At 35.9% G+C, this 26,477-nt stretch overlaps 2 protein-coding genes across 5 annotated transcripts; both read right to left on the minus strand.

Moving 5' to 3' along the window:
- Positions 1 to 6,296: 6,296 nt before the first annotated feature.
- On the minus strand, positions 6,297 to 7,848 carry LOC106653277 (maternal protein exuperantia-like). The gene is made up of 3 exons (XM_014372678.2): positions 7,711 to 7,848; positions 7,406 to 7,638; positions 6,297 to 6,861 (listed from the first exon to the last, which is right to left on the minus strand). The coding sequence occupies exons 1-3, from the start codon at positions 7,777 to 7,779 to the stop codon at positions 6,312 to 6,314; spliced, it is 852 nt and encodes a 283-aa protein (XP_014228164.1). The 5' UTR covers positions 7,780 to 7,848; the 3' UTR covers positions 6,297 to 6,311.
- Positions 7,849 to 9,124: 1,276 nt separating this feature from the next.
- LOC106653562 (nuclear receptor-binding protein homolog) lies at positions 9,125 to 26,456 on the minus strand. 4 transcript variants are annotated; one of them, XR_001339413.2, is made up of 10 exons: positions 18,022 to 20,204; positions 14,324 to 14,548; positions 13,701 to 13,831; positions 13,385 to 13,479; positions 13,202 to 13,285; positions 12,837 to 13,124; positions 12,587 to 12,746; positions 12,211 to 12,517; positions 11,614 to 12,052; positions 9,125 to 11,517 (listed from the first exon to the last, which is right to left on the minus strand). XR_001339413.2 is itself a non-coding variant. In XM_014373059.2 (10 exons), the coding sequence occupies exons 2-10, from the start codon at positions 24,664 to 24,666 to the stop codon at positions 11,735 to 11,737; spliced, it is 1,671 nt and encodes a 556-aa protein (XP_014228545.1). In that variant the 5' UTR covers positions 24,667 to 24,691; positions 26,250 to 26,456; the 3' UTR covers positions 9,125 to 11,734. The 4 variants fall into 4 exon arrangements, 3 of the variants coding, with proteins under 3 accessions (XP_014228545.1, XP_014228543.1, XP_014228544.1); XM_014373059.2 differs by lacking the exon at positions 18,022 to 20,204 and adding exons at positions 24,604 to 24,691; positions 26,250 to 26,456 and having other exon boundaries at positions 9,125 to 12,052; XM_014373057.2 differs by having other exon boundaries at positions 9,125 to 12,052.
- Between the last annotated feature and the right edge of the window lie 21 nt (positions 26,457 to 26,477).

The raw sequence follows: 26,477 nt of genomic DNA on the forward strand, positions 1-26,477 counted from the left end.
TGGTTTGGATCTCAGAAAAAATTGTAACAATAATCAATTAACGCCTTTAAACATACACGATAATGCGTTCTGGAATGCATAGTACGGCAAGCATAAAGTTAAAAATTATTAGTTAAGGACCTTGAAAAGAAGCGAAAATTCCTATTCTTCGAGCTTTTAACGATTTAAAACTCATTACATATGTATCTGATGAAATTCTTAGTTTATACATAAAAGAAAAATTGTTAAAATCATAAAATTGATCGATATTATAAAAAATGAAATTAATTATTTTTTGAGTCGATGCACTTGGCCTTGCAGCAAAAGTCGGCCCTCAGACTGCAGGTGGGTATATGGCAAGAGGGTGGATAGGCTGAGGTGTGCATTATGGCCCCTGCCGCGAGTGGCACGTGCCGATCACAAGTCACAGACTTGGCCAGATTACGGGGCAAATGGAGCCGAAGCCGCCGCCGCCATACGAAATCCGCTCGGGGAAACTTTGGGTCGAGGCTCTGGCCTGGCCGTAATATGCGACGCGTACGTGTGCTCCCACGCGAAACTCGATTATCTGCTCGCCAAGGAGAGCTACCCCCGGTCCATCTTGTACTGCTCGAGTTTCGCCGCGACTTTTTTCCCAGATGCCTCCGACGTAACTCTCAACTTGCGCCCGTTAAAACTATCTGCCCGTCGATAAGCAACCCTTGAGCTTTCCTGCGCGACCACTAGCTTATGGCAATTTCAATGTGACTTTGACTCGACCATTTTTTCTTTACTTTGCAGAGCCTAAGGCTTTATTGTGTGTAGCGTGTTATCAAAATCATATTGAATAGATTTGACACGATTAATTTTTTAAGTTTTCAGCAGCAATAAGTGGCTTTTTCAACAAGTTCCGGATTCTACTTTCACTTTTATTGCTCTCAAAGGCTGGCCCTGGAGACTAACTACAGAGCAATATGGTGTCAATGCTCTAGAGAATGATTGAAAAAATTAACTAGCCGTTAAGTTTCTGCACGGAGAGAGAGAAAGAGAGAGAGCCAATAGTAAAAATTGTTATGTTCACTGGGAAAAGTTTTAAAGAGTCCTACTATGGTGGTTTTCTCTTATAGAATATAACAATTTTTACTATAGCTTCAAACATTTTCTTCATAGAGTATGATGAAGATTACCTTTTTTATAACAAAAAAATCATCGTAGAGCGCCTTTGCGAGACAATTTTCGCAGCGAGAATAGCAATCCATGTAAAAAGTTTACAACATCCTTGTGACACTATAAAAATCTTGGTATCGAGTAAATTTCTGTCTTAGAGTTTTAACCCATTAAATATAATTCAGTTTAACTCAACATCTTCTGCAAGTAAGTGTGCCACAGTTTTACCTTGCGTACAATAGTACATATATGTATTATTAACAATAATCCGAAATCGAGGTAAGCTATAAGTAGCATAAGTCAAGAAATACAAGTAAAAATAATAAGGCTTTGAAGTGGAAGCAAATAAGTAAAAAATACAAAGCGCTCGAGGTCGGATATGGGAGAGAAGAGATAGTCACGAGAATTGGAGTAGACTCTCAACTTGAACTCGGGGGAGAATGGCTGAAAAAGAGAATCGTGATAGCGTAGCACTAAAATAGAAAGGGAATTTTCAAAAAAGCTACTTTCTGCATCGCAACAACTCATGCGGAGAAAGACTCGCTGTTGACTTTCGTGCAGTTCATGGAGATGGAAAAGATTAAACGTATGGAGAAAAATATACACAAAGAAAGAAATAAAACCGAGAGCGATAAGATCTAGCGACTTAAACGATACGCATTGCGCATACATGCATATCCTATACGCATTCGGCGCGAAGAAGCAAAAATGCACAAAGTTTGCGCAAATATGCCCTGGGAGTTGCGAGTGAAAAATGAAAAACCAGAGTCTCTCTCCCTCTTTGTCGCTATACAACTGATTGATAATATTGTATATTCAACAGTAACATTTTTTGAAATGCGCACAGTTCATTTTATGCAAAAGCTACTTTTTTATTATTCGCGTCCAATGGTGGCCAGATGAAAGTAATAATTGTGTATGGTAGCCATCACCAAGCACGTGTGAAAAATAAGCAATCGTTCAATCGTTTATTCGGCAAGGACAGATTCAATCGTCAGCAAAGTTTGCCGAGTTAATCAGTATACTTGTGGAATTAGCCTAGGTACGGTCAGGAGTTGTAGCTGCGAGCGATGAAGGTACATATGCATACAGCCGGACGAAACACAAAGGTAAGGCGAGGGTACTATACGCCTGCAACGCTTGCTCGTCGGATTTGGAATGCGCGCGCGCGTGCCCATGAATTTCCAGCAGGTTTTCTCACCATTCGCTTTATATATTTTCTGCAGCCGCACACACGGCGTGTGTATGTGTGTCGAGGAAAATTGAAAAACTTTGAAAGCAGCGGCACGTTTCTCGTCCTGACTTCACCTTCATTTCAGATATATGTATACACGCGTTTGTATACACACGATGATCCCGGTACACCCGATTTTCACGTGGTAAGACACCAATATACTAACACGAGATCCGCGTCTGCGAGATATGACATGCGGGATATTCAAAAGTGCAATACGACGTGCGCGATGCCACTTTTTCAGTCTGCTCTGCAGCATTTTCTCATATCATATCCTTTGCTTTCGCATTTCGCACCGAAACGCCTCTGCCTTTTATTTATCATTGTTATTCAGTAGTATAATTTAAGGGTATAATATGAGGAGATGATATTTCCAATAGAATCAAAGTGCTTACTGATTTTTAAAAATTACTTGGGTAATTGTTATAATTTTATATCTTGCCAGTGCACGGTATTTCTATAAATCTGTCATCAGGCGTAAATCACACGTCCATATGAATTTATATTTTACATTTCCAATATGATTGAGAGGATACACCGATGTTAAAATCTGAAATTAATAAAAAGTTTGAATCAACATTAAAATAAATAAAACATACAGACAAATAAATATAAATTTAATAAAATGTTTATAGGTAAACATTTTAAGAAACTACTCATTGAACTACTCACTTGAAAAATCATTAAACTATAACGCCGTGATAAGACTCACGTTAATTAATTAAGAAGTTGATTTTATCCTGACAATAGAGAATGAGAAAAAATAAATAGAAAGGAGTCGATAGTCGATGATACTGGGTACTCACAACTACTATTTATTCGCATTTCAAACATATGAATACAAAGATTGACATACACCTAAGCTTACTGAACTAACTATAAGCAAGATGCTTAAGGCCTGCCGAACGATTCGGTGTAGATGACTCAACTGGCTCAGCTAGCTTCAATAGTCGAATACTCGTGGCTTACTCTGCAACTGGCTCAACTATGGCTGCTGGTTGACTGAACGGCAGTGGCTACCTCGATAACGAATTGCACTCCGCGTTGAACTCGCGGTACAAAGTGACACGAGCTCCGCACACCGGATAAGATGACAGGCATATTACTTACCCCCAAGCTTCTTCAGTCTTCTTTTAATAACTTAAAATTTGTGCAATATATTTGGAAAAAAAGACCCGTTGACATCTGCTCATCCGTGAGAACGTGACGATATACAATGCCAATTAATAGCGGATGCCCAATTTTATTGCTTTTCCACTAAATTAACATCATCCGATCTGGTTATTAATTTCTATTTGACGAAAGTGTTTTACGTGTGTCACTTTCACACACATAAGTATTGTGTGTTCAATTAATATCACATTTTTCTCTTTATTTATTTCATTTGCTGTAAATAGTATATGGGAATTCGTTTATTTGTTGCTAACTTTGAAATTATTAAATTGATGCATTGTAACAGAGGGCTTGAGGATACTGAAAATATTACGTAATTTGTTTTAAAACAATATATTTATAGTGAGCTGCCTACTCTCGATATCTCAAATCTTAAATATGAATTACAACGGATTGGTATATCAATCGTTACAAAGGCAAATTTTAGCCGAGCGAGATCAAAAGCAAGCCGCGCAGCGTCGGCACGCGATCGAGAAAGATAAACTGTTGAGAGAACAAGAGCGGCCTCGAATACGACAAGAAGAAAGTGGGTGCGAATTGACAAGCGATGAGACGCTAGAGAGATCGCAGGCGCGGAAATATAACAAGACAAGAAGGTTTTCCAAAAGATGTCCGGCCTTTTCACTAATTCCCGTGAGCTTGAATTATTTTGACAAAGTGTCGGAAAGAAACGCGAATTTACAAAACTAACCGGTGACTCTTGACGCGTAATTTTGATTGCTAATGTCTTGCGCAACGTTTTATGGCCCTTTCGCCTCGCGTAAGCGTTTTATTATTTTCTTCTGAGAATTAATGGGATCGTCATATCAGAAACACGTGACCAAGCCCGAGCTTGGCGCATCTCAGATTTCGAATATGACAGTACGTAACAAAACTTTAGTACAAAAACTCACCTACTGAATCAAACCTACATTTTAAAATTGATATCATCAATTCTAAGATTAAGCGAGAAAAATTATGAAGGACAAATATATAGTTAATACATACTTACTGGCAACTCCAAACTACTAATTTTCTGGAATAAAAAATAAATGCTTTCAAAGATCAGCTAAAAACGTATGTACCATATAACTTGAAGCTTAACGCGGTAACTTTTTTCAGTTAAATAACCTAAACAGAAACTCAACCATTTACAAAGCATTAGTAGGAGTTAGTACATACTTGAATCACTTTTTTCTGAGTAAGGAAAAATAATCAATATTTATTGTGTATTGTACGTTTCTCATTCTATTCGCAAAGTAAAATCAAATATTAATTTCATGAATTTTCAATCTAATTAATGGGTTAATGTGAATAATAAAATCATGTTGATGTGCCCAGCAATATTTAAATATCAAAGCTATTTACAAAAAGCTCTGCATGTAAAATCTTGAATACAAGGGTAATTATGACGTTGCTTTACGCACGAACACTGTAAAAAATTATTTAGCTTTTCATATTTTGAGCTTTTACATTTTGCTATTTTTCACACGAACAAATTTCAGGAGGTAAGACATATTCATCAATAAAATATGCAAATACGATAAAAAAAAAGCTTTGTTGTCAAAAATCTGTTTTAACTTGATACTGTGACGAAAGCAATAAGTCATCACTTTAACAGAGATTTTTACGCGCAATCTTTTATTTTGTTCTTTAAATAACTGTAAATTATACTCGTTATTTATCATGCAGAAAAAAGACTTATTTAAATGATTAATATGAGGATACCAAAGCTTATAGTGAAAAGTACATTTTAGAACCGTTTAAAAATACATTCCGTTAAAATCTCTGAAAACAGGTGTAAAATTTCTATTTTTATCTTCTCTTAAAAATCACCTTCATAATAGAAATTTTCTTGGGTGAAGTATAAGCGGACCCCTCATGGAAAAACTTACCATAAGGACCTTGGGTCTTTGAGGAAGTTCGACCCTACCTCTCGCGAATAGCTTACCATAAGGGGTCCGAGTTCTAGCGAATACAGTCTCTACTTCCTGAGAATTTTTGATTTTACTTAAACGTGTATGGTAATCTATTTGCTTGTGGTAGGCTGGAAGTGTAATAAAGAATAAGGATATGACTCAGTCTTAAGCTGAACAGAGATATTAGCTTGTTCAAAGCCCGGCCAAGAGTGCTAGTATTTCCAGGATAGCTTTTATAGCGTCGGATGATAAAAAGTCTGAACACATGGCCCCGAGTGAAAGGTGTGAAAAGCGATAAAACTGCTAAAAATAAACTTAACCGTTGTTTTACTTGTACGTAGTTTGTATCTTGTACAGATCAAAATGTGTAATCGACACATTTTGAATATTATGCATGAAAAAAAATTATTTTATATGCTCAAAAATTTCGGTGGTTTACTGCTGTACAGGCGCTTTGGTCGCTCCCATGCAAACATCTGGTTGACAGAGTGTAGACTATATGCCGTAGGACGTTACAATACTATGAATTTTTCGATATTTTAAAAGCTTATAAAAGAAGAAAGTTATATAAGGATATAATTGACTTTACAGCAGTGACCAGACCCCAGAAACAATTTGCAACAGAGCGAGAAGTTCTAAATTTAAAAATCAAGTAGGTCTTTAAGCAAAAAATTAGAGAATTATTTTTACAAGGTAATAATGAAAATACAAACTATTTATGAAAAAAATTGGTTATTTATTTATTATACTCAAAATTCAAGATAATTATTCGAAAAAATCAATAATGTTTTTATCAACTGAAAGAATCTTTTTGAAATGAAAATAATATATTTTTTAAAATGAAATGAGATCTTTTTAATTTTAACAATTAATTTTTTTTCTTAAAAATGATAGTTTAAAAATCTATGCACAAGTCTTCGACTATTGGTTACTCGAGGTTTCCCGTTCACATATTCCGTGAAAAGCCTCATTATCCCATCTTCACCTTCTTCATCGAAAGTATCGAGCAATATTTCTTTGTTAATGCCATTTTTGGCCATTTTCATCAAAATATAATTGGACGTTGTTCCCTCATACTCGCTTAAAGAACATCGATTATCTTTTATAATCTCCCTTCTTTTCATCTCTTTTAAAATATTCGAAATGTTGCGACTATTTCTTATAATAGTGTTCTTGTCAACGCCAATTGCATTAATCAGTTCGCTTAAGGTTTTCACGTCATTCACGGCATTATGCAGTGAACCATAATCAAAATTATCTAAAAATATTGCGGCCAGGGCTTTGATTGAAAATCTCCTTCTCTCCTGGACCATACACGGCAGTTTTTCCTTGAATATTAGCAGAGAATCTGCAAAGCCTTGTACAACTGCCTTGAACCGGTCGAGCATGCCAACTTCTGATACGAGTCTGATTAGCCTCGGGCAATCAAAACTAATAAAAAAAGAGTATTATGAATTACCAAGATCATAAATAGCACTAAAGAGTGCTCGCCCATGAGTCATACGCAATTTTATAGCACTGTGCTAGCTTCACATTTATGTCCCCTTTTCACGATTTAAATCGCACTATCTAGTACTCTGGAATGAAATTGGCGCGCGAGCAACGCAGTGAGTCATGGTGCCAGAATATGCGACTTACATGTGACAAAGCGTATCAAACATCGACGGTCGAGAGAAGTTTATCGCTACTACACGTAACAAAGGAGTGAAATTCTACACATAAAACTCTGAGCAGCGCGATATGCTGATTAAGCAAGATTTGAACGTCGAACCGGCATCTTGCCGAAGGCCGAGTTTTATGCACTTTTAGACATTTATGCACTTTTAGAAATTATGTGCACTTGCTTTCCTTCGTGAAATAATATGTTTATCTCGAACGTCGACATTTGAACTTATGCTACACAGTTCTTTTAAAAATAACTCATTGATGAAAGTGAATACCGAATATACAAAATTATGAATTTATAGAGAATTACCTGAAACAATTGTGAGCCAACAAAATTACTGGACCATTGAATCTTCCGAGAAAGTATATGAAGGACTTGACAGCCCTTGAGGCAGAAACAGTGTTAACTCTATCCCCGTGTAGAAATAAATTATTTCCGAAAGCTTCTAATCCATTAACTCGTGAAGCCTGTGGCGAAACTGGTTTTGAAGGAGTAATGTAATTATTAAAAATCCAATTCGTACGGGGATACAGAGCTGAAATCTACAAGCACGTTTAATTAATTCTAATGTCCTAATCCGATAATTTTGATTTTTCTTTTTTTTTTCAATGTACCTGCAGAATATCATCGTCTCTGCGAAAACCGCTGGTTTCTAAATCAAAAATAATGATTTTACTAGCCATTTTAAGAACCCGTTTAAAAAAAAACTACTTGTTTTACGCTGGACAACTTTTGTAGCACTGGTTCAAGTTCATGGCGTACATCTGTGGCTCATGTTTTTGAGGCATAAGTTGCACATTCTTGCACCGCGTCGTGCCTATCGCACTTGGGCACCGATTTGCCCCCCTCCCCGAAAAAAGGTACTCTTCTGCTTCTGGACTGTAGTGTAGCAAGGCCTCGCCCACGTTTATTCGACCCATTTCGATCTATAATTACTAGTGTGCAAAGTGAATTTATTGAAGGTGGTGAAAACATTTGTGCTTATAAAATCGTTTTGATAATCAAACTTATCGGGGCCCCTAAACTAAAGATAGCCAAACTTAGAGTGTGTCTATTTGGTGGCTGTAGTGTAAACGAAAACATGTAATGCACGGAATGCACCGTCCGAAATAACCCACAATATTATTGTCTTGTGATGCGCAAACGCGCTTTTCGCGTACGCTACCGCCACCGAATAGACACTTTCAAAAATCTATTGAACTCTGTTCGCCTGTTCTGGGCTAGTCACTTACTGTTAGGTCTGGGCCCAACACTTCTTTTGTCTCACTAGCCCATGAGTGCATTCAAACAATCCTCGTGTTTCCTTCGGTTCAACACCCTTTGATGGTAACGCTTGACATGGCTCCATGCGAGTCCCACAATCGATTCAGGCCCTTTAGCGCATTGTTACGTTCAAATTCATGACACTTATTTTTCACTATAAAAGTCGCACTATCCGTAGTCTGGTGACCCTGATTAATTTATTAATAACAAGAAATGTTTTAACTACTTTCAACAAATCCACCTTGCGTATATTTGCAATCCGGATATCAAAATGCATCAACAAATTTGAGTGGCGCCTTGTCGCTCTATTGGCTAAAGAAGTACGCATTTGTGGACGAATAACATAATGCACTATGTGTGCATTATGATATTGCTGCTGAAATTGCTAACAGATGAATAGTTGTTAACTGAGATATGAAACGAATAAAATGTCATGTCATTCTTCGAATTGACAGACCTTTTTTACCTTAGTTTTATTTTTGAAATTCTGAGCTTACTTATAATCTGCATCGAAACGTAAAAACTTAAGCTAGGAAATCAAATTTTTAAATACCATTGATACTGATACCGTTGATAAAATAAGTTTTAACATTGTTAAATAATATTAAAGAACTCTTGAGTCCTAAGTTTTTTTAATAAGAGTTATAGTACTATTGTATGTTTTAAGGTAGATTTTTTATTTATTTATTTTTTACAGAAAAAAATGTTTTTTCAATATCATTACTCAAACAATAGTTGGTTAAAAATATAGTAACTATAAGTACAAAAATATATTGTAATGTTACTTGGATTTACACAGTGTTCATCCATCAGTCCCGATCAGAATGCATTTCAAGTAATGATATTATACTTCACAATTGTAGTGAAATCTATGAAAAAATACTTTTGATGTCTTTAACTGCCTCTTTCAATTTTATCATGGTGTGTGTACAAAAATAAAAGAAATAAACAAGAGGAACATTATTTAGTTTATATGAATTTTGTAATATCTTGCGAGTAAAACGCTATTCTATACATAAATAAAGCTTATTTAGAAGCGAACAAAAAATAATAACAGACTGCAAAAGAGACTCTAATTCTCATCATTTTATTCACGTTATCACTTTGTGGAATTTGTCATTCCGATAAAACAAACAATAAAAAAAAACGATTCGAGCTAAACTCTGAACGAATATAATAATGGCTTTCTATTACCACATTTTCTACTATATTACATCATTATATTCAAGTTTGCATCACAACAATTTAGCATTTTATTACAAAAAAGTAATAAGTCGAGAAAATATCGCTATACATTTCATTCACTTTGCATCTCGACATTGTAAACATTTTGAAGTTGAAGTGTACAATTCTGTATATTCACATTCTACCATTTTCTCGGGCGGTTCTTTATCACGCATTATTTATTCTATAATTAATTTTTATAAAAAATGCAACGATTCAATATTCTCGTTATTTTTCGGAAGTATGGACAAAAATAAGAGCAGTACCTTGTTCTCATTAACTTGTGTTTATTTATTCACACTTGTTTATTTTTTGTAATTCATTTACGATTTTTTTAAATTCAATCTTAATCTCAAAAAATTCTTTTCCATCTTGGCCAAGCGTTTGTCATAATTTTAAATGCAAAAAAGACGTAAGGAAGTCGGTGTGTTAGTCTATTCAACATTTGAATATAGTTATGACTAGTTTTCTGTATTGACAGTTTCTCTTAAAAATATAGTTTTTATTTACAGCAAACTCATATTTCGAACATGACTTTTCCTTTTTATATGTTACGGTTGTAAAACCTTGTTTCTATTCCGGAGTTACATGATTATGTTAAGTTTGGTATTTTCCTTTTGTAAATTATTTTGATACTGTAAGTTCATTCGAATCCTTCAACTGGTAGTTATTGCATCTTTTAATTTAAAAAAAATCAAATAAGCTCTCTAGCTTTCGTTAATATATTATATTTTAAACATTTTAATAAAATTTCAATTATTTTTTTACGTAGTTGAACGGAATATTATTAATTATACGATTCTGAATAAATAATTATTGCCGTTATCATAACAATTCAGCTCCGAAAGAAATATGATGAATAATAAGCTTGTTAATAACTTTGATATATTAATAGTAATACCCAACAAGTTAGTGTCATATTCAATACCACAGTATTTCTCGTTTAATGTGTACCGTAACATGAAACAATAAGATCTCTAGAGACTTACGGTGAGTAAGGACTGTATTGTTATATTTCGTTCAGTTATCATTACTGCTGGCCTAAATGGATTGACTTACATATTTACTACTGTTACTCATTTTTTGTGCGAAATGTGTATTCAAAACTATTGTTCATTTTTACAATTTTGATAACATTTGTTTCCTTTACATTTTATATATTGTATCTTCAATGATCAAGGTTGGCTTTAAACGCCGTACATTCACGAGACAAATCTGCATTCTTAATGAATTGGTACGGAGAATTGTAAACAAATTTTTCTTTTTACAAACACGTATAAACATAAGCGTAAAATTACTATAATTTCTATAAAAATGTAAAAGTGATTTAATCTTTATATTAAAAATTTAGAACTTTATATTAAAAATTTCAAGCATGATCTTAAAACAGTACGATACAAGCAACAATGAAAAATCGAAAAGACAAAGTTTACTGTACCTCGAAATATAAAATCCATTCTTTTATGAGAAAATATTTTAGTTATTTTTTAGTTTCATAAATTTTCAACACAAAATGCAAAATTGTACGTAAGCTATTTATAATAATTCATCAAATTAGTTTGACTGATTTTTCAATATTTAATTTATAATAAATCGTATTACTATGAATTGAATTAAATATTAAGATAAAGCTTTATGTCCAATAGAGTGATAATACTTGTGCCCAATTTTTAATACCCATGAATGTTAAGAGATTCACCATATTTTTTCATTCTCAAAAAGGCGAAATCTTTTGTTCCAAGTGACATTAGAAAATTATTTTCAACAAAAATAGGGGTGTCAATATTAATTTAATTTATACAATTAAAATCGGCCGCAGGCCATCATCATAGCCATGATCTTGATATAAGTTGTCGAAGAATACCTGTTTTTCACGGTAAGGGGAAACCCTTGACCGGCAATTGCCATCTACATCATTACAGCCGATCGCTGATCTATAAATTTATGAGTGACAGTAACATTTTCTTAGATTAAAAGATCGAATTTTGTTATAGATCTATTTGCTTCATAAAACTGATGTAATTTCTTACTTAAAAATATAAAAATAAATAGCCAGTCTGTACATGGAGAATGAAGCGCAGCACAACAATAGTAGCATAAGCAATGTAAAAAGTAATGGCCATGAAATGCGTTGAGCAGAGAGGCCGGTGGTTAACTAGTAACCTCATTCGTAGCCATTGTTTGTGGTTCATCCGTTTGATGCTGCTGGTGCAACTGTTCCTGATGCTTATTCATTGGAGTATCAAGGCCCATATTATTTTGTGCAGCTAAAGTTGCTTGAAGTTGTAGATGTTTTGATAACGCTTCTGCGTCCAAAGTTCGAATCTGAGATTGACCTGGCTCTGGTAGTCTTAATGTTGTTGGATTTACTAGATTAGACAACGACACCATACCAGGTTTTAACATTCTTTTGTTGAAACAACTTGCTAAAGCTTCATCAATCAAATTTGCTAACATATCACGATCAATCTGACAACAAAAGAGAAGTTTTATATCATTATTTATATCGGTTAAAAAAAAAAATTGAGTTTATAGTACAAGAATCTTAGAAAAATAATATTAATTTACAGAAGAAGTGCCACAAGTAACATAGAGCACTTGTATAGTAAATTACTGTGAATTCTTACCTCATTGATGAATCCAAAATTCACAAGTTCTTGAGCTAAAAGTAATGGAGTATCATTTTCAGAAACTGGACAAGTTAATTGTCTATTCATTTTGTCATCCATTCTTAATAAAATTGTCATTTGCAGCTCGGTACAATCTTCTTTTGCCTTTACATTACACATCATATTGACTACTCTCCGAGTCTCTGTGTCAATTGGTTCTGGAGTGACAGATTTTACAGATTCAGCTACTTCAGGAGAAATAGCTCGAGGCCGAACAGGTGGTGGAAGTTTTGCTTTAAATGCAGTCAGTGGATAAATCCCATATCTAAAAAATTTAATTTAACATTTATTACAATTTAAATAATAACTAACACTCGAATTAACTTTGACATACTTTACGTCTTCGACAAATTTTTCTAATTTTTCAGCAACAGGAAAATCACTCAAACGTATTTGGTGGGGTGGACGATTTTGATATCTCATCTCAGCCACCACGGTATCCGGTCCATATAGCCTTTGCAGCACTTCATCTGTTATTGTTTCCGATATATTTGCTGTGAAACATTATTTTTTTTAAATCAATTGTCCCATTGAATATTTCGACGCGATAAAGTTTTTGTTTATAATCAAAATCATCAACTCACTAGCAGAGTTGACTAAGGCATGTGCAGCAAGCAGTTTCAAGGAATGAACCTCAAACAAAATAGGGTGAAAAAGTAACTCCCGGGCACTTGGCCTATTTAATGGGTCCCCTTGTATACATTTGCGAATAAAGTTTTTTTGTTGAATATCGTCCAGCGAATCAATAGTTTTCATAATATGTTCTTCTGTAACAACATTTCCACTATCTCCGTTGCCTTGAATTTCCAATGCAGCCATTTCCAATGCGCACATGCCGAATGAGAAAATATCTGTAGATGGAGTTATGGAAACTGAAAAATAAAAATTAAAGTTCTTTACACCGAATTTTTATGATAAAATTTTGTTATATCTCTCAACAGTAACTTACCTCCATATTCAGGAGCAATGAAATGCATATTTTTCATGTTTTCTCTGTGAGTCTTGATATGCTGATGAATCGCATCAGGAGCCACTGCAATGAGATTCGTACAATTAATATCATTATATTGCAAATTATACGAGTGAATGAGTTTATTTGATCAGTTTAGTAAACGATTTAGAAGTAACTCACCAGAGCCAATTTTGACTAGACCATTGTGTTGAATAAAAATGGTGTCACATGTGAGATTACCATGTATTATTGGTGGAGAGCAGGAATGCAAGTAACTGGAAATATATGAATAATTTATTTACATATATGATTTTTTATTTATGCATAAATACGATTTTTTTTATTTTATTATGCGGCGACTGAATACGATAAATTATTTACAAGCTTATTTTTCAACTAATATAGCGTTATCAACAAAATTAATCAATAATTTAATTGCGATAAAAAGTTTTTTGCGTTAATTAATTGATTTTAAAAACGATATTTGGATAGGTACCTGAGAGCAGAGAGTATTTGCGTACACCACCTCTTCCAAGCTTGCAAGGGTAGCTTTTTGACATTCCTTTTGGTTCGCTTGAGAAACTGTTTCAAAGACCCAGATGACATGTACTCAGTAATAAAAATGACCTGTAACAAAATTAAATGATTTTACGATCCATTAGTACTCGCTGAAAATTTGAACAAACCACTAAGTTATGCGTCAAGCTCGTTTTATTATGTCTTTAATGTCAAAAAGTCAATCCGACGATTTAAAGAAGATCGATAATATTCGTCGCATAATGTATTTATAGAACTGGCGTCTAGACATATTAATAGTTACAGTAATAGGCGAATTTGAACATTACAAGCGTTGGCGAATTCTAATCTTGTGTGCAGATCATTTGCATATATTATAGATGTTCATATAATTTAATCGAATTTTTGACAATTGGCTTATAGTTTCTGCTCCATTTGAACTACCACGCCAATAGGTGTATGCAATTGTGGTAAGCAATTTTACTACACTTATAATTTGTACTTAATGTTCATTATAATGAAGTCGTCCGTACTCTTTTGTCAACGCTTCCTTCCACCGAGAACATTATTAGTCGTAATAAAAGTTGTTGCAGAGGTACTTACACGAGGCTTGTCATTGTGAGTATCCGTCCAGTAACGATGGAATTTAACTATATTAGGGTGCTCGAGTTGCGTCAAGTTTTCAAAGACAAGCTGTATCTTTTCCTCTTGAGCTTTGAAATTTTTTCTTTCGGAAAATTGAACTTCATTCCACACGACTTCGACGCCTTCCTCGGTATCCATCGCCAAATACGCGCAGTCTATCCCTGGCAAGTCTTGTTGTTCCACCTGTAAACGAATTAATTTTTTTATTAATTTAGATATAAATTCCATTTGTTATTTTTAATTTTTCGTAAATTGTAATTATTTTTCATGATTTGATTTTAAAAACGCAAGAAAAATGTTCATTGAATTTGATTCAAATTTGTTAAAGTACAGATAATATACGTATCGATGCCTATCTTTTCATTGGATGGTTTTCCACGGCTATAGACTTAAATTTTACACATTGAAACATATTGATTTCTAGGAAATAAACAAGTTTGATGGCAAAGTAGAAAAATTCTTTACACTGGACGCAATGATAGTCCATTTTTTTAATCGTAATTTTTTGTTTTCTTCTCTGACAGTTCGAGTGCAATTGTAATTGATTTATCAGGTGATAAACTCTCCTCAATCGTTGATAAGTAAGTATTTATTGCTCGATCGGGTGATTTATTGGCGAAAGCCCCAAAAGTGAAATTAGTGATTAAATGCTTATTTATTCGTTTGACAAATAAGATATGTGTCTTCTTATTCTAGAGTTACAGCCGATGAATGCTGATCTCGACATGAATTTAAGTAATCGCGGCTATAACGTGCCACACAGTTGGCGCGATTTTTAACGAGACCTTTAATATTAAAACCAGTGCCGGAGAGAAGCGTTGGTCACTTTTCAATGCAGGGTCATTTAATAGTGACCTACTGAGGATCTGACATGACGCGCAATGTGTGCAATGAGAGCACTACTGTTATGATTTTAAAGTTTTCCCCTACGAATCATTTTTAAATTCTGATCATTTTAATTTATTATTGATTCATATAATAATTTTTAAGATTCGATTCATCTACGTAATTTAGAACTATATTGAGCTCTTGAAAAAACTTGATCAAAAATGCTCAAAATTCGTTGGTTCGGAGCAAAAAGTTAAGGCGCAGCTCTTTTTTATTTCATATATTGAATCTTTCAGCGGCGACATCGGCATTCCACATATACTTAATGCGAGAGATTAGTGGCAAAATATGCGTCACGTCGTCGCGCAAAATTTACTTCGTTGTGCCTATATGTGTGTGCGTGTATATAATATATATAGGGTAGATATATAAATGCGTGCGCGTGCGTGAGCAAAGCAGAGGTTCGATCGCGACACGCAGAAATACGCGAAGCCAATTATTCACACTTTTCTTTCCCACGAGATTCCTCGCGCTGAAGTTACTCAAGCGCAGGCCAACGATATGTCGTAGCAAAGTGACGAGCAAATATAGCATGCATAATGCGGCCGCTACTTGTGCCTATATATTGTAGTTATTAATCGATACGCATACGGTACTCGATGCTTTTTTCTTTTATCTTTCGGAATTGAAAATTCTGCAAAAAAGCTCGCGCACGCGTCACCTCGCGCGACATTCAATGGGCAATCGATGAGCTAAAGAGCCAAGAATGTCGGAAAATTCGCGCGAAAATATATCCATTACGCAGAGCACAGTAGTTTTAAATTGAAAGAGACAAGTGTTGTATGCTATATAACGTGAAACGCAGCATGGAGCGGCTTAAACGTTCGTTCGAACGAGTGCGAGAGCAGAAAAAAATTTGACATTGATCTCGGTCATTGCCTCGATCTTGAGCCAAGAACGCGGAAATAATGAAAATCTCGCACACTAGCGGAAAAGTCTGCTGCTGCTGCTGCTGCTGCCACCTCCGCTATCGATGTTCAACTCGAATAATGCTAGATACCATGTGATTTTTAATAAAATCTAAGCTCCATAGCGGAATTACAATATAACATAGTTTTGAAAGCCATTATTTCATGCAAATTCTATATTCATACAATAGTTATATAATGTAAGCTTCGAAATACGTGCACTAACTTAATAGAAATTGTAGAAAATATCCTTCGCAGAGAAATTCAAATTTACAATAATAAATTTGGTTATTCATGATATGTGACTTATTTCTAACTACCCGAGAAGTTTCTCGTAAAAAGTGAGGAAGGAGAATTTTCATAGTGCAAGATGTATCTCATTACCGCTCAGGTGCTAATGTAATTATTAATGGAATTCATGCTCATTAAAGATTAATCCGATTTTTTTCTTATTTCAATGAAACGTTTTAGACACATTATTATCCAATTAAGATTGAAGTAGTGTTAAGAGTAAGAGTAATGTATCAAAGACTCTCAATCCGTAATGCGTATAGCATAGGCCGAGCTTGAGATGCTATTTGCAGAATGTAAACAAAGTAAACTACTTGTAACCGAGACCATCTAAATGTGGTCTTCTAAGATAAGTGTTCAGATGTATATTTTTGTACATAACTAAAAGTTCACGTGCTGTATGGTGTGGAAAATACGTATTTCATTTCAGTGGATAGGTGCTTGTAAAGATTGGCAAATCCACACGAACAATGTGACGCATATCGCATAAACTATTTAGCGATAAGAAAAACGACAATGTTGACGCAATTTTTTTAAGCATATTGAAAATAGTTTCGTCACGCAAGAATAGCAAAAAATAGCTACAAACTTGAGAATTTTTTTCGAAATATTGGAAGGCGTTCAGAAAAAAAATAAATATAGAGCAAAGTTCGTCGATGGATGCGCAAAACGTTTTCTATAAAAGTTATCCCGATATAATTATTTGGCATACTGCTAAATTTCGCACGTTGCCGAGTTATCATCACTATGAAAAATGAGAAAAGATCTCTTGGCGCTTGAACTACTTGAATTAATTCTCGAATATTAATACTCATATTCCAACGTGCATGATTTGCCTTCGTTTTATTTATATAACTTCGTTCTTTTTTCACTTTTTAAGTTTATAAAATTATATTAAACTAATAAAGTCAAATATAACTAAATTTATAAAGCAAAAGAATAATTTTCAGTTACAAGCATTTGTGTAATAGAAATAGATAGAGGGAAGTTAATATCTACATGGGCACGTTCTAGTCCAATCAAGATAATAGAGTTTGTTATTGTCATTGAAAAGCAGGACTTGCAGTTTTAAAAGGCATTCAGGAATTTGAAATATTTTTTAATCATCATTTTAAATGGAAAATTTTTGCAGGTAATTTCAACTCATTAAAAATACATGAAACTTAATTTGTATTTGTGTCAAAAAGTAGAATTTACAAATTTTTCCAAATGTAATTCAAGATAAATCTGATTTTATAGATTTCCATCACTCATCATTAGCTTATCAATGCAATTTAACTAGTTTTTTTATAATTTCTATTTCTTAAATGATAGGCAAAGATTCTACATGTATCAAAACTAAAACATTGGCTTTGTTTAGTAGATTTTAATTTAATTTAATTTAATTAATCAAAAATATAAATAACCGTCCCCAACATGTCAAAAGTATGATGATATAAGAATATATAAATAAAATTTAGCTGATACTAGCATCTCAACGATCAGTCGCATGCATTATAACCCTAATTTACTTACTAATTATTGAGCTGTTAATTTCAGCTAGATTGTAATAAAACAAAAATAACATACCTTTTCATGATAAAATACGATATGTGAAAAACATACCTCTTCACGGCGTTTGAGCCACCGACCACAGGGGCTTTCCTCCAAAATTTCACTTTCATCTTCAGAATCTTCACCACTTTCCCTAGGGGATTTGTGCTCGGGTTCGATACTAGTACGACTCCCAGGCATCACACTCAACTCTTAACACACTCAATATTTATAAAAGCTCACTAATGCTGGGCATTAGTATGACTAGCCCTCCTGAGATCAGTTCAATAGCAACAAATACTATGCATTGACTGATGCCACAAAAAATTGATAAACTAGCACTGAAAGTTAACACTTTCACAATTCACTAATTGTCCATTTGTTTCATTTGACCAATTGCATGAAATTAATGACATTGAATAATTTGTGAACTAGCACTTTGTTTAAATCAGGAACTGAACCCACTTATATATAAAGGGTAGATGACAAGCACTAATATCAACGTGGTGTGCAAAAAGTAGAAGGCAACAACAGCTGGCGTTGAAATCTATACATGCAGCTTTGAAGGCGATAACTTTTGGACAATTGTTGAAATAAACTGTGAAAATGTTGAAGTTGACAATTTGATTGACTAGGTAGCAGTTACTTCAACCAGACACACATGAATAGTTGTTGAGTAATCAACCCTTGCAACAGGGTAATATGGTGAAAAAGCAATTAAAAGTGAATTTTTGAAGTGGAAGCTCATCTGCGTTGAGAACCAATGAGAAACAATGTTGCTCGAGTGTGTAGAAAAACACTTGGTAACTGATTATCACTGTCTGTGGCGGCGACCTGACATTTCCATCGAAAGGCGAGGTGTTTCTGTAGTTGCTCTGCTTGCTCACATGGGTTAAAGCCGCAAAAGTCCGAAGAAAAAGGAAAAAGTGGGAGAGAAAGAGAAAGAGATAGGCAGGGCACGCGCGTGCCGGCTCCCCGCTATATAGAGTTGGCTTAGACTCTACTGCTCCGTATAGCTGTGCAATCGACGAATACCTCGGCGATATTTTACGAGCATGTACAAATACTGCTCACGTATTGGTTGGCGAGTACTCTCTCTCTCGGACGTGCTGCGGGCTGCAGACGAGGCGCAGTCTAGACGACGACAGGCGATCAGAGCGAGACCCAGCAGAGAGCTTGACTGGACGTAGAGGTGCACTCGCGGTCTTTAAAGCTCGACGATAGGCTGCGGGATGAGGTGTGCATCGAACGGACGCGTGTCAGGACGTCGATGTGTGCGTAATGACGATAGCTGACGTCGACGCAAAACCGCAAAGTAACGTGGTCGCGACTCCGCGGCGCAGTCTGCAGACTCGGTGACGGACGGACACGACTGACGAGCTGCTGCTGCTGCTACAGTCTGATACACAAACAAGACTCGCGTAGACAGAAACTTTGTTTACGTGGTTTGCGGCGGCGGCTGCTGCTGCTGGGGGGCCACTCGGACAATAGTCAATTAGGCGCTGCACTATAGGTCGATGTAATAGCTCGTGCAGCGTATACGCGACTGTCTAGCGCGCGTTGCGTCGCGGCGCCGGAGGAGACGAGCAGCCAGTGTTGTACGCGAATTGGCGATACCTATATATCGTGTGTCTGATTGCGGCGGTGGCGACTGGCGGCTGCTGCTACTGCCGCCTGCTCGTGCTACTGCCTTGGCTCGCTCGCGAGGCAGTTTCTCTCTCTCTCTCTCTCTGTCTCTCTGCACAATCGGCAAATCTATATTTTCAATGCGGCAATGACGCGTGTTGTCGTCGGCGGCAGTGGCGGTGGCGGCGGCGGCGCCGGTCTCCTCGGCCAAGCTCTGCTGCTGCTCCTATATATATGCTTTATAATGCTGCTCCTACTGCTGTGTTGATACTTGCGCACGCTATTGCGACGACTCGCTTCGGGCTGCGGCCGTCGTCGGCTATACGCCGTCGAATATTCGATGATAAAGCTGCTTTTTTTTCTTCTATATTATATTATTATTATACTCACGCACACGCGTCAGTCACACGCTCGCGCACACACACCACTCGTCGTCTCTCTGCATCTGCAGTCTCGTCGCCCTAATGTGCATCTGTGCGTGTATAACATACATGTGTGTATGTCGCGATACCTACTATATATTGCAACGCATGCAGGCAGAGCAGTCGCTTTATTATTATATACAGGGAGCCGAGTAAAAACTATCATTCGGCTGCTGGCTGCACTGCTTTTACACCGCGGCTGAACTCGAAAGGCTCGTTATTTCCCCCTCTCCAGGCGAGTGCGATCGCACGCCGCCTCCGACACTCTCCCCTACTCTCGGTGCTGCTGTCTATATAGCGGCTCGGAGGCTCAGAGTCATGCGAGTTGCGAGTCGTGCTGCGCGCGGCGCTCCAAGTTCTGTACATTTACAGAAGCTCGTTGTACACACATACATATAAATACGTGGGCGCTCGTGCACACGTGTGTGTTTGTACACCTACTTGCTATATCTATATGGAGCTAGTACTCGGTATCGCTCTTCCACCGCTGATATATGAGCGCGTCCAGCATAAGTCGGCCACCCCGCGCGATTACGGCATTTTTGGCCGAAAGTGTCGTATGTTTAGCTCGCTCGGAAACGTTTAGTAAGAGTCAGAAAAAAAATCCAAACACATGGATCGATAGATTTTTTCCTCCTCTTTCTAGTGGTGTAGCTTAAAAAATTCTTAAAAATTGATTTTGAGGTTAAAACTCGACTTGAATGTTTAAGTCCATTTTCCCAAAAAATGTATCCTCCGATTTCAAAATAAACTGCACCAATCGAAAGAGGAGGCAAAAATCTATCGAAAACCATGTTTTCCAGGATGGAGAAATGATAAGAAGTATTAAAGATATCGAGATGAATAGCGTGGGACGGCGCGCGCGGACCTGTTTTCCTGCCTATGTCTTTTCGACTCGCTAAAAAAATGCTGAAAAAATAATTTAAACACGTAAATCGATAGATTTTTTCCTCTTCTTTCGATTGGTAATGTTAATTTTGAGGTCAAAATTGAAATACTAGAAGAAATATTGACTTAAAAATTCAAGTCAAATTTTGACTATGAAAAAAATTTTTGGGAATTTTTTCAATAACACCATCAGAAAGAGGAGAAAAAAATCTATCGAATTACGTGTTAACATTATTTTTCCAGCATTTTTTAAGCCATTACGAGCGAGTCGAAAAGACAACGACACGGCGCCGCGCATGTGCCGCCGCTGGCGCACGGAAAACAGGTCCGCGCGCGTCGTCCTGCGCTATTCATCTCGATATCTTTAATAGTTCTTATCATTTCTCCATCCTGGAAAACATGGTTTTCGATAGATTTTTGCCTCCTCTTTCGATTGGTGCAGTTTAAATTGAAATCGGAGGATACATTTTTTGGATAAATGGACTTAAATATTCAAGTCGAGTTTTAACCTCAAAATCAATTTTTAAGAATTTTTTAAGCTACACCACTAGAAAGAGGAGGAAAAAATCTATCGATCTATGTGTTTGGATTTTTTTTCTGACTCTTGCTAAACGTTTCCGAGCGAGCTAAACATACGACACTTTCGGCCAAAAATGCCGTAATCGCGCGGGGTGGCCGACTTATGCTGGACGCGCTCATATATACTGTAATACGACTGCTGCGACCCCCTCGCAGCTCCACCAGCCGCCTCGCCTATACGTCTCTGTCCCTTTCTGCGCGCGCCTGTGCACACGCGCGTACATACGAAAAACGAGATCTCTTTCTCGAGCATACAAACGCTCGCATTCGGAGTGCCCGCAGAGGTAAATGGAGTCCACTTCGGGGCCCGGTCTCTACACGACGGCTACCGCGCCGAGCGACGTGCACGAGCAGAACAGCAGCGAGTCGATCGCGCAACAGCCATGCGCCGGCGGCGCCTTATTTGTATTTCGCGTGTGTGTCTGCGCGCTATTCACCGTTAACATATTCTTTTCTCGCTCTTCCGGATGGCGCGCAAGGTCGCGCGACTGCCCGCGATTGCGAATAGTCGCCCACTTATATTACAAAGCAGCCCAAAAAAAAAAAAAAAAAATGACATCGCAACAGTCACGAAGATTGGTCCACGCCCGTCTCCGATCGAACGGGCTCGTTTGCTCCGCTTCGCGCTTCGTGGCCGAATTTCGCGTGTTTACGCCTTTTTTTTTACGCGATCTACGTGCTGCACGAGCGAGAAGTCGAGCTTCTAGACGCCGCGTTCCCAATTTAAACCCGCTCGCCCGTAACTATATAATGCATTAATACACAGAAATATAAATACGTCGCGCTTGCGTTTCTCTCTCTGCTTTGGCGCGAATTTTCTTGGCCCGCTGCCGATCGAGCGAATGCGAGTGCGCGACCGACCGACTGGGCGCCTTAATCAAGTTTTGCGCTTTAATGCTGCACACGAGACGAGGCGCAGCGCGAGAAGAAATCTATCATCGTAGACCGTGTGAATGATGAACTCAATTACGCGCGTGTATCATAGCTTCAAATGCCCCCGGCGTGCAGTACGTCTGCATCGCACAATGCCGCTTTTGTATGCGTGCACAGTGCCGACCGACCAAGCCAGTCTCCGTAAACGTATCAATTACTGGCGACCTAATGAGTTACACTTCGCTTCGTTTTTCATGAGCTTTCACTCTGTTCGTTTTAACGAGAAAAATACGCCGTTTTTCGTGTTTATTTCGAAAATACAAAATAACAGATGTGTAACCGAATATTAACTTTATTCGAAACGCTGCATTTTTGATATGCTCACTTTCGAAGGAACAAAGAAATTGCACTATTTGGTTACAGTATTATTTTAAATATAAACGAATACGTTTTTTTATCGATAAATTGAAATTATTCGATCAGCTTTCAAAGATAAAAGAAATAAATATTTACAACAAGAATAAGTAATAAAACTCGAGCCCCACGTTTTATTTGCACCCTCGACTCTTGTGTACACGTGGTTATAAGCGATGTTTAAAATCATTGTATTGAAGAGCATTTAAACGTGCTAAATGACCCACTTTTCATGTGCCATATTGTGTGAGCGTGCTTGTAAAATTTAAGCTTTTTTTACATTCCGATTTCTGACTCTTAAATGTGTTTCAGGAGCAAATGTGGCTATGAGTGTGTGTAGGTCACCCGCGTGTATCACGTCACGTCAGGAAATGACAGAAAATATGTACTGGATTTTATCGAAACATGTATATTGTACTATCGATTGCTTTGGAAAAAATATCTCACCAATCTCATTTTAAATACGAAACGAATAATCTTAAAAATATTTCACACTTGCTCGTTTAGACTGCATTTTATTGGGTCGAATCTAAAGTAATCAAAACTATTACATTTTCTTGATGGTTCATTATCACCAGACTTGTACTGAAATCTCGTTTCAAAACGTATTAACGATCGTATAAGCGTATTCGTGACGAAAGATTTGATATCGTTCGTAAACTTCATCGTTTCGATTAAATGAATTACCCAACTTTTTTAGCCTGTTCAAGTCCCATAGCTCACCGTAGAAATATAAATTGATATAATTATTTGTATTTCGTGTTGAAATCATAGTTTTAATCAAGGTTTTCATTGAAGTATTATAATTGAGTATGAGCGAAAATTATCAGTGCTGTAGCGCGTGCTGAAACAACTTCATTCTTTGTGAGTACAACAAGAATTACGTACCTAGGGCTTCGAGTCAAAATAAAATTTCAGAATTTGAAATTTAATATTTGATTGAAGTAACAGTATTTTTTATCAAACTTTTCAGAAAATGTATCGATTTACTTTCGAAAACAACTCAGCCCATTAAACTAAATTACACAACGTAGATAAAAAAACCTTTTGATTTGTAAACTCAAAACTTGAAAATAGTTAACACGTGTTACTATATAGTCACTGTTAAAAAGGTATTTTCTCGTTAACCAAGTTGACCTTGCTAATTTCCGCATAATCCGTAGCAATTTATCCAGACGTTAAAAGTAAAATATTTTCAACAATTGCAACCGATTAAGACTTCAATAAAAGCAGTTCATTAAAAAAACAATAAAATATATAAAAAATATTTATAAAAATGAAATCATGCTAAACAAAATTGTATACTCGCTCTTCAAAATTACTTCACATACTTTTATAAGTATGTATAGGGGCGCGTGTTTACTCTTCAATCTATCTCATTTTTTTTTTTTTTTTGGTAAAGATGATCCACGTCCTTGTAATCATTTTCGTAGAATTCTTAGCCCTTGTCATGGAAACTTACATCGGATTTATCGTTGGAAAAATTTTCATGTGTATTGACTCTATTCGCTGTACACAGATGTATAAAGAAAGTAAGCTAGCACGTGGACGAATCCATAAGAGATAAGTATCAAGTAGCGCGAGCTTTGTTCGAGTGTGTAATGGACATCATAAATCCAACGTTATAGAGACCATTTGATGAACTTACGCTTTCTAATCGTTAATGTCAAGTGACGTCGACTGCACCAACTCCGAATCGATCATTGCTTTCTTTAGCTTATTACATTTTATAGGCTTTTAGAGTTCGTAATTATGGTTGTAATATTATACTATTGCTACTGCGAGTGTGAAATTCAGAACCACCCCACTTACGTACCATTTTTTTTACGACAACGTGTGGAAAGTGTAACTTTCCGTTCGGAGCAGCGTGTGGGAACATTCTAAAGTCAACTCCTTGCAGTACACTGTAATGAAAAAAAAAAAATAAATGTACATTCGCACAATATCATATGTGGAGTTTTAATTTATTTACTAATGATATACAGCAAAAATTGTTGTGAACGAATTTTTGCATTTCTTAAATCTTTGATTGCGTAAGCTTCATGACACAAAGCTTTGAAACTCGAAATCAATCAAGCATTCGCAAAAAACTCATTGAAGAATTTGAGCTCTATCTGGTACTCGTACACCCCTTATATAAACTTGAGCTTTGCAAGCGAATATGAACGTGAAGATGTATATAAACACGGCCTTGCAAGGTCACGATGAGAAATGTGGCGCCAGCAATTTTCCTGATCGATCTCTTTCTCTCTCTTTCTCTCTGTGTTTTTTTCTCTCAGATTATTCGTGTATCAAACGCGAGCTTAAGATGTATTGCAATTACTAATTGCAAAACTATTAACATAAACAATATTTTTATCTTGATAAGATGATGATAAATACTAAACGTCATTAAATTTATAAATGGGAGCTTTCGCGAGCTACGTTAAGTGTCTTCTTTATGTCCATAAACGATGTTGATCGTTTTACGGTGGCTATTTTTGTCATTTAGATGATATAATACATGAGTGTTTCATATTTTTTTTAACAAAACACATTCGATTCAATTTGTACAATGTGTCTAGCTCCGTAAAAGCTGAAAAATTTTGTAACAAATGAAAATGTCCTTTGCCTAATACAACCTCATAAAAACACTAATGCATCTATGCGTTAATTGATTAATTAGAAAACACTTAACAAGTCAAATATTCAAAATTGAAAATTATCGTAACGATGATGGATAGTTTCTAATAAATATGCTTCGATCATTAGTATTACATCAATATATCACGATAACACCTTATGCTTTGTCGCAGTTTTATTCAGGTGAATGTAATTAGTGTATGCATGAGATAAAATGAAATCAAAGAGATTGTATAAAAAAAAAATCACTAGGTTTTATTACATGCAAGCTTTTGATATTGTTAGCAATATTTTCGGTCGAATAACCGATACGTTAAAATTGAAGATTCGTGTGACGCTTTATCGTTGATTCCTGACAAACGATTTTATTACGCGACACAAGAATGTGTTGATGTATAGATTTTTATCAAAAAAGTAAAAACATTTTAAGTAAATTAAAACTCTTTCCAATGATAAATAAATCATTATATTCAGAATCTCTTTTGACTAATATAAATGAAAAATAATTATAAACAAATACTAAAATTTTTTTTAAAGTTAAGTCCTAATGTCTCTCAATACTGATAAAATATAATTTAAAATTAAATACTTTACACTTTGATTTACGTACATCATCGACTATAGTCTCCTTGGAAAAAACGTATATCAAAGATATCGTTTTATATTGTGTCAATAGTATACAAAGAAATGTAATTCTATATCTATATTCATTAAATGATTCACAGAAATTCAATCATCAATAAGTATGGGATGCGTAAGAGGTCATGTTTTTCTTGCTTATGTTAGCAGGGTGTATGCATAATGTTATGTATAATTTAATAAAAAAAAATTAATTTGTACCTTTTATCACACAAAAGTTTATGTAAAAAGTGTTATGGTTCCAAATCTTTTTAGTCAAGCAGCAAGAAATAAGTTTATCAATGGTCGATGCAAGAATAAGTAATAACAATGAAACCATTTATTTAAAATTCGGATCAAAGTTGCTTTTACGAGCTTTAGGCACATGAAAATATGTAAGTTGAATTGTACTTCGTTGAATACTAAGAGCTCTCACATCTATACAGTACC

Source organism: Trichogramma pretiosum, unplaced genomic scaffold (assembly GCF_000599845.2).
Source record: "Trichogramma pretiosum strain Unisexual culture from Peru unplaced genomic scaffold, Tpre_2.0 scaffold60, whole genome shotgun sequence".
NCBI classification, from domain to species: Eukaryota; Metazoa; Arthropoda; class Insecta; order Hymenoptera; family Trichogrammatidae; genus Trichogramma; species Trichogramma pretiosum.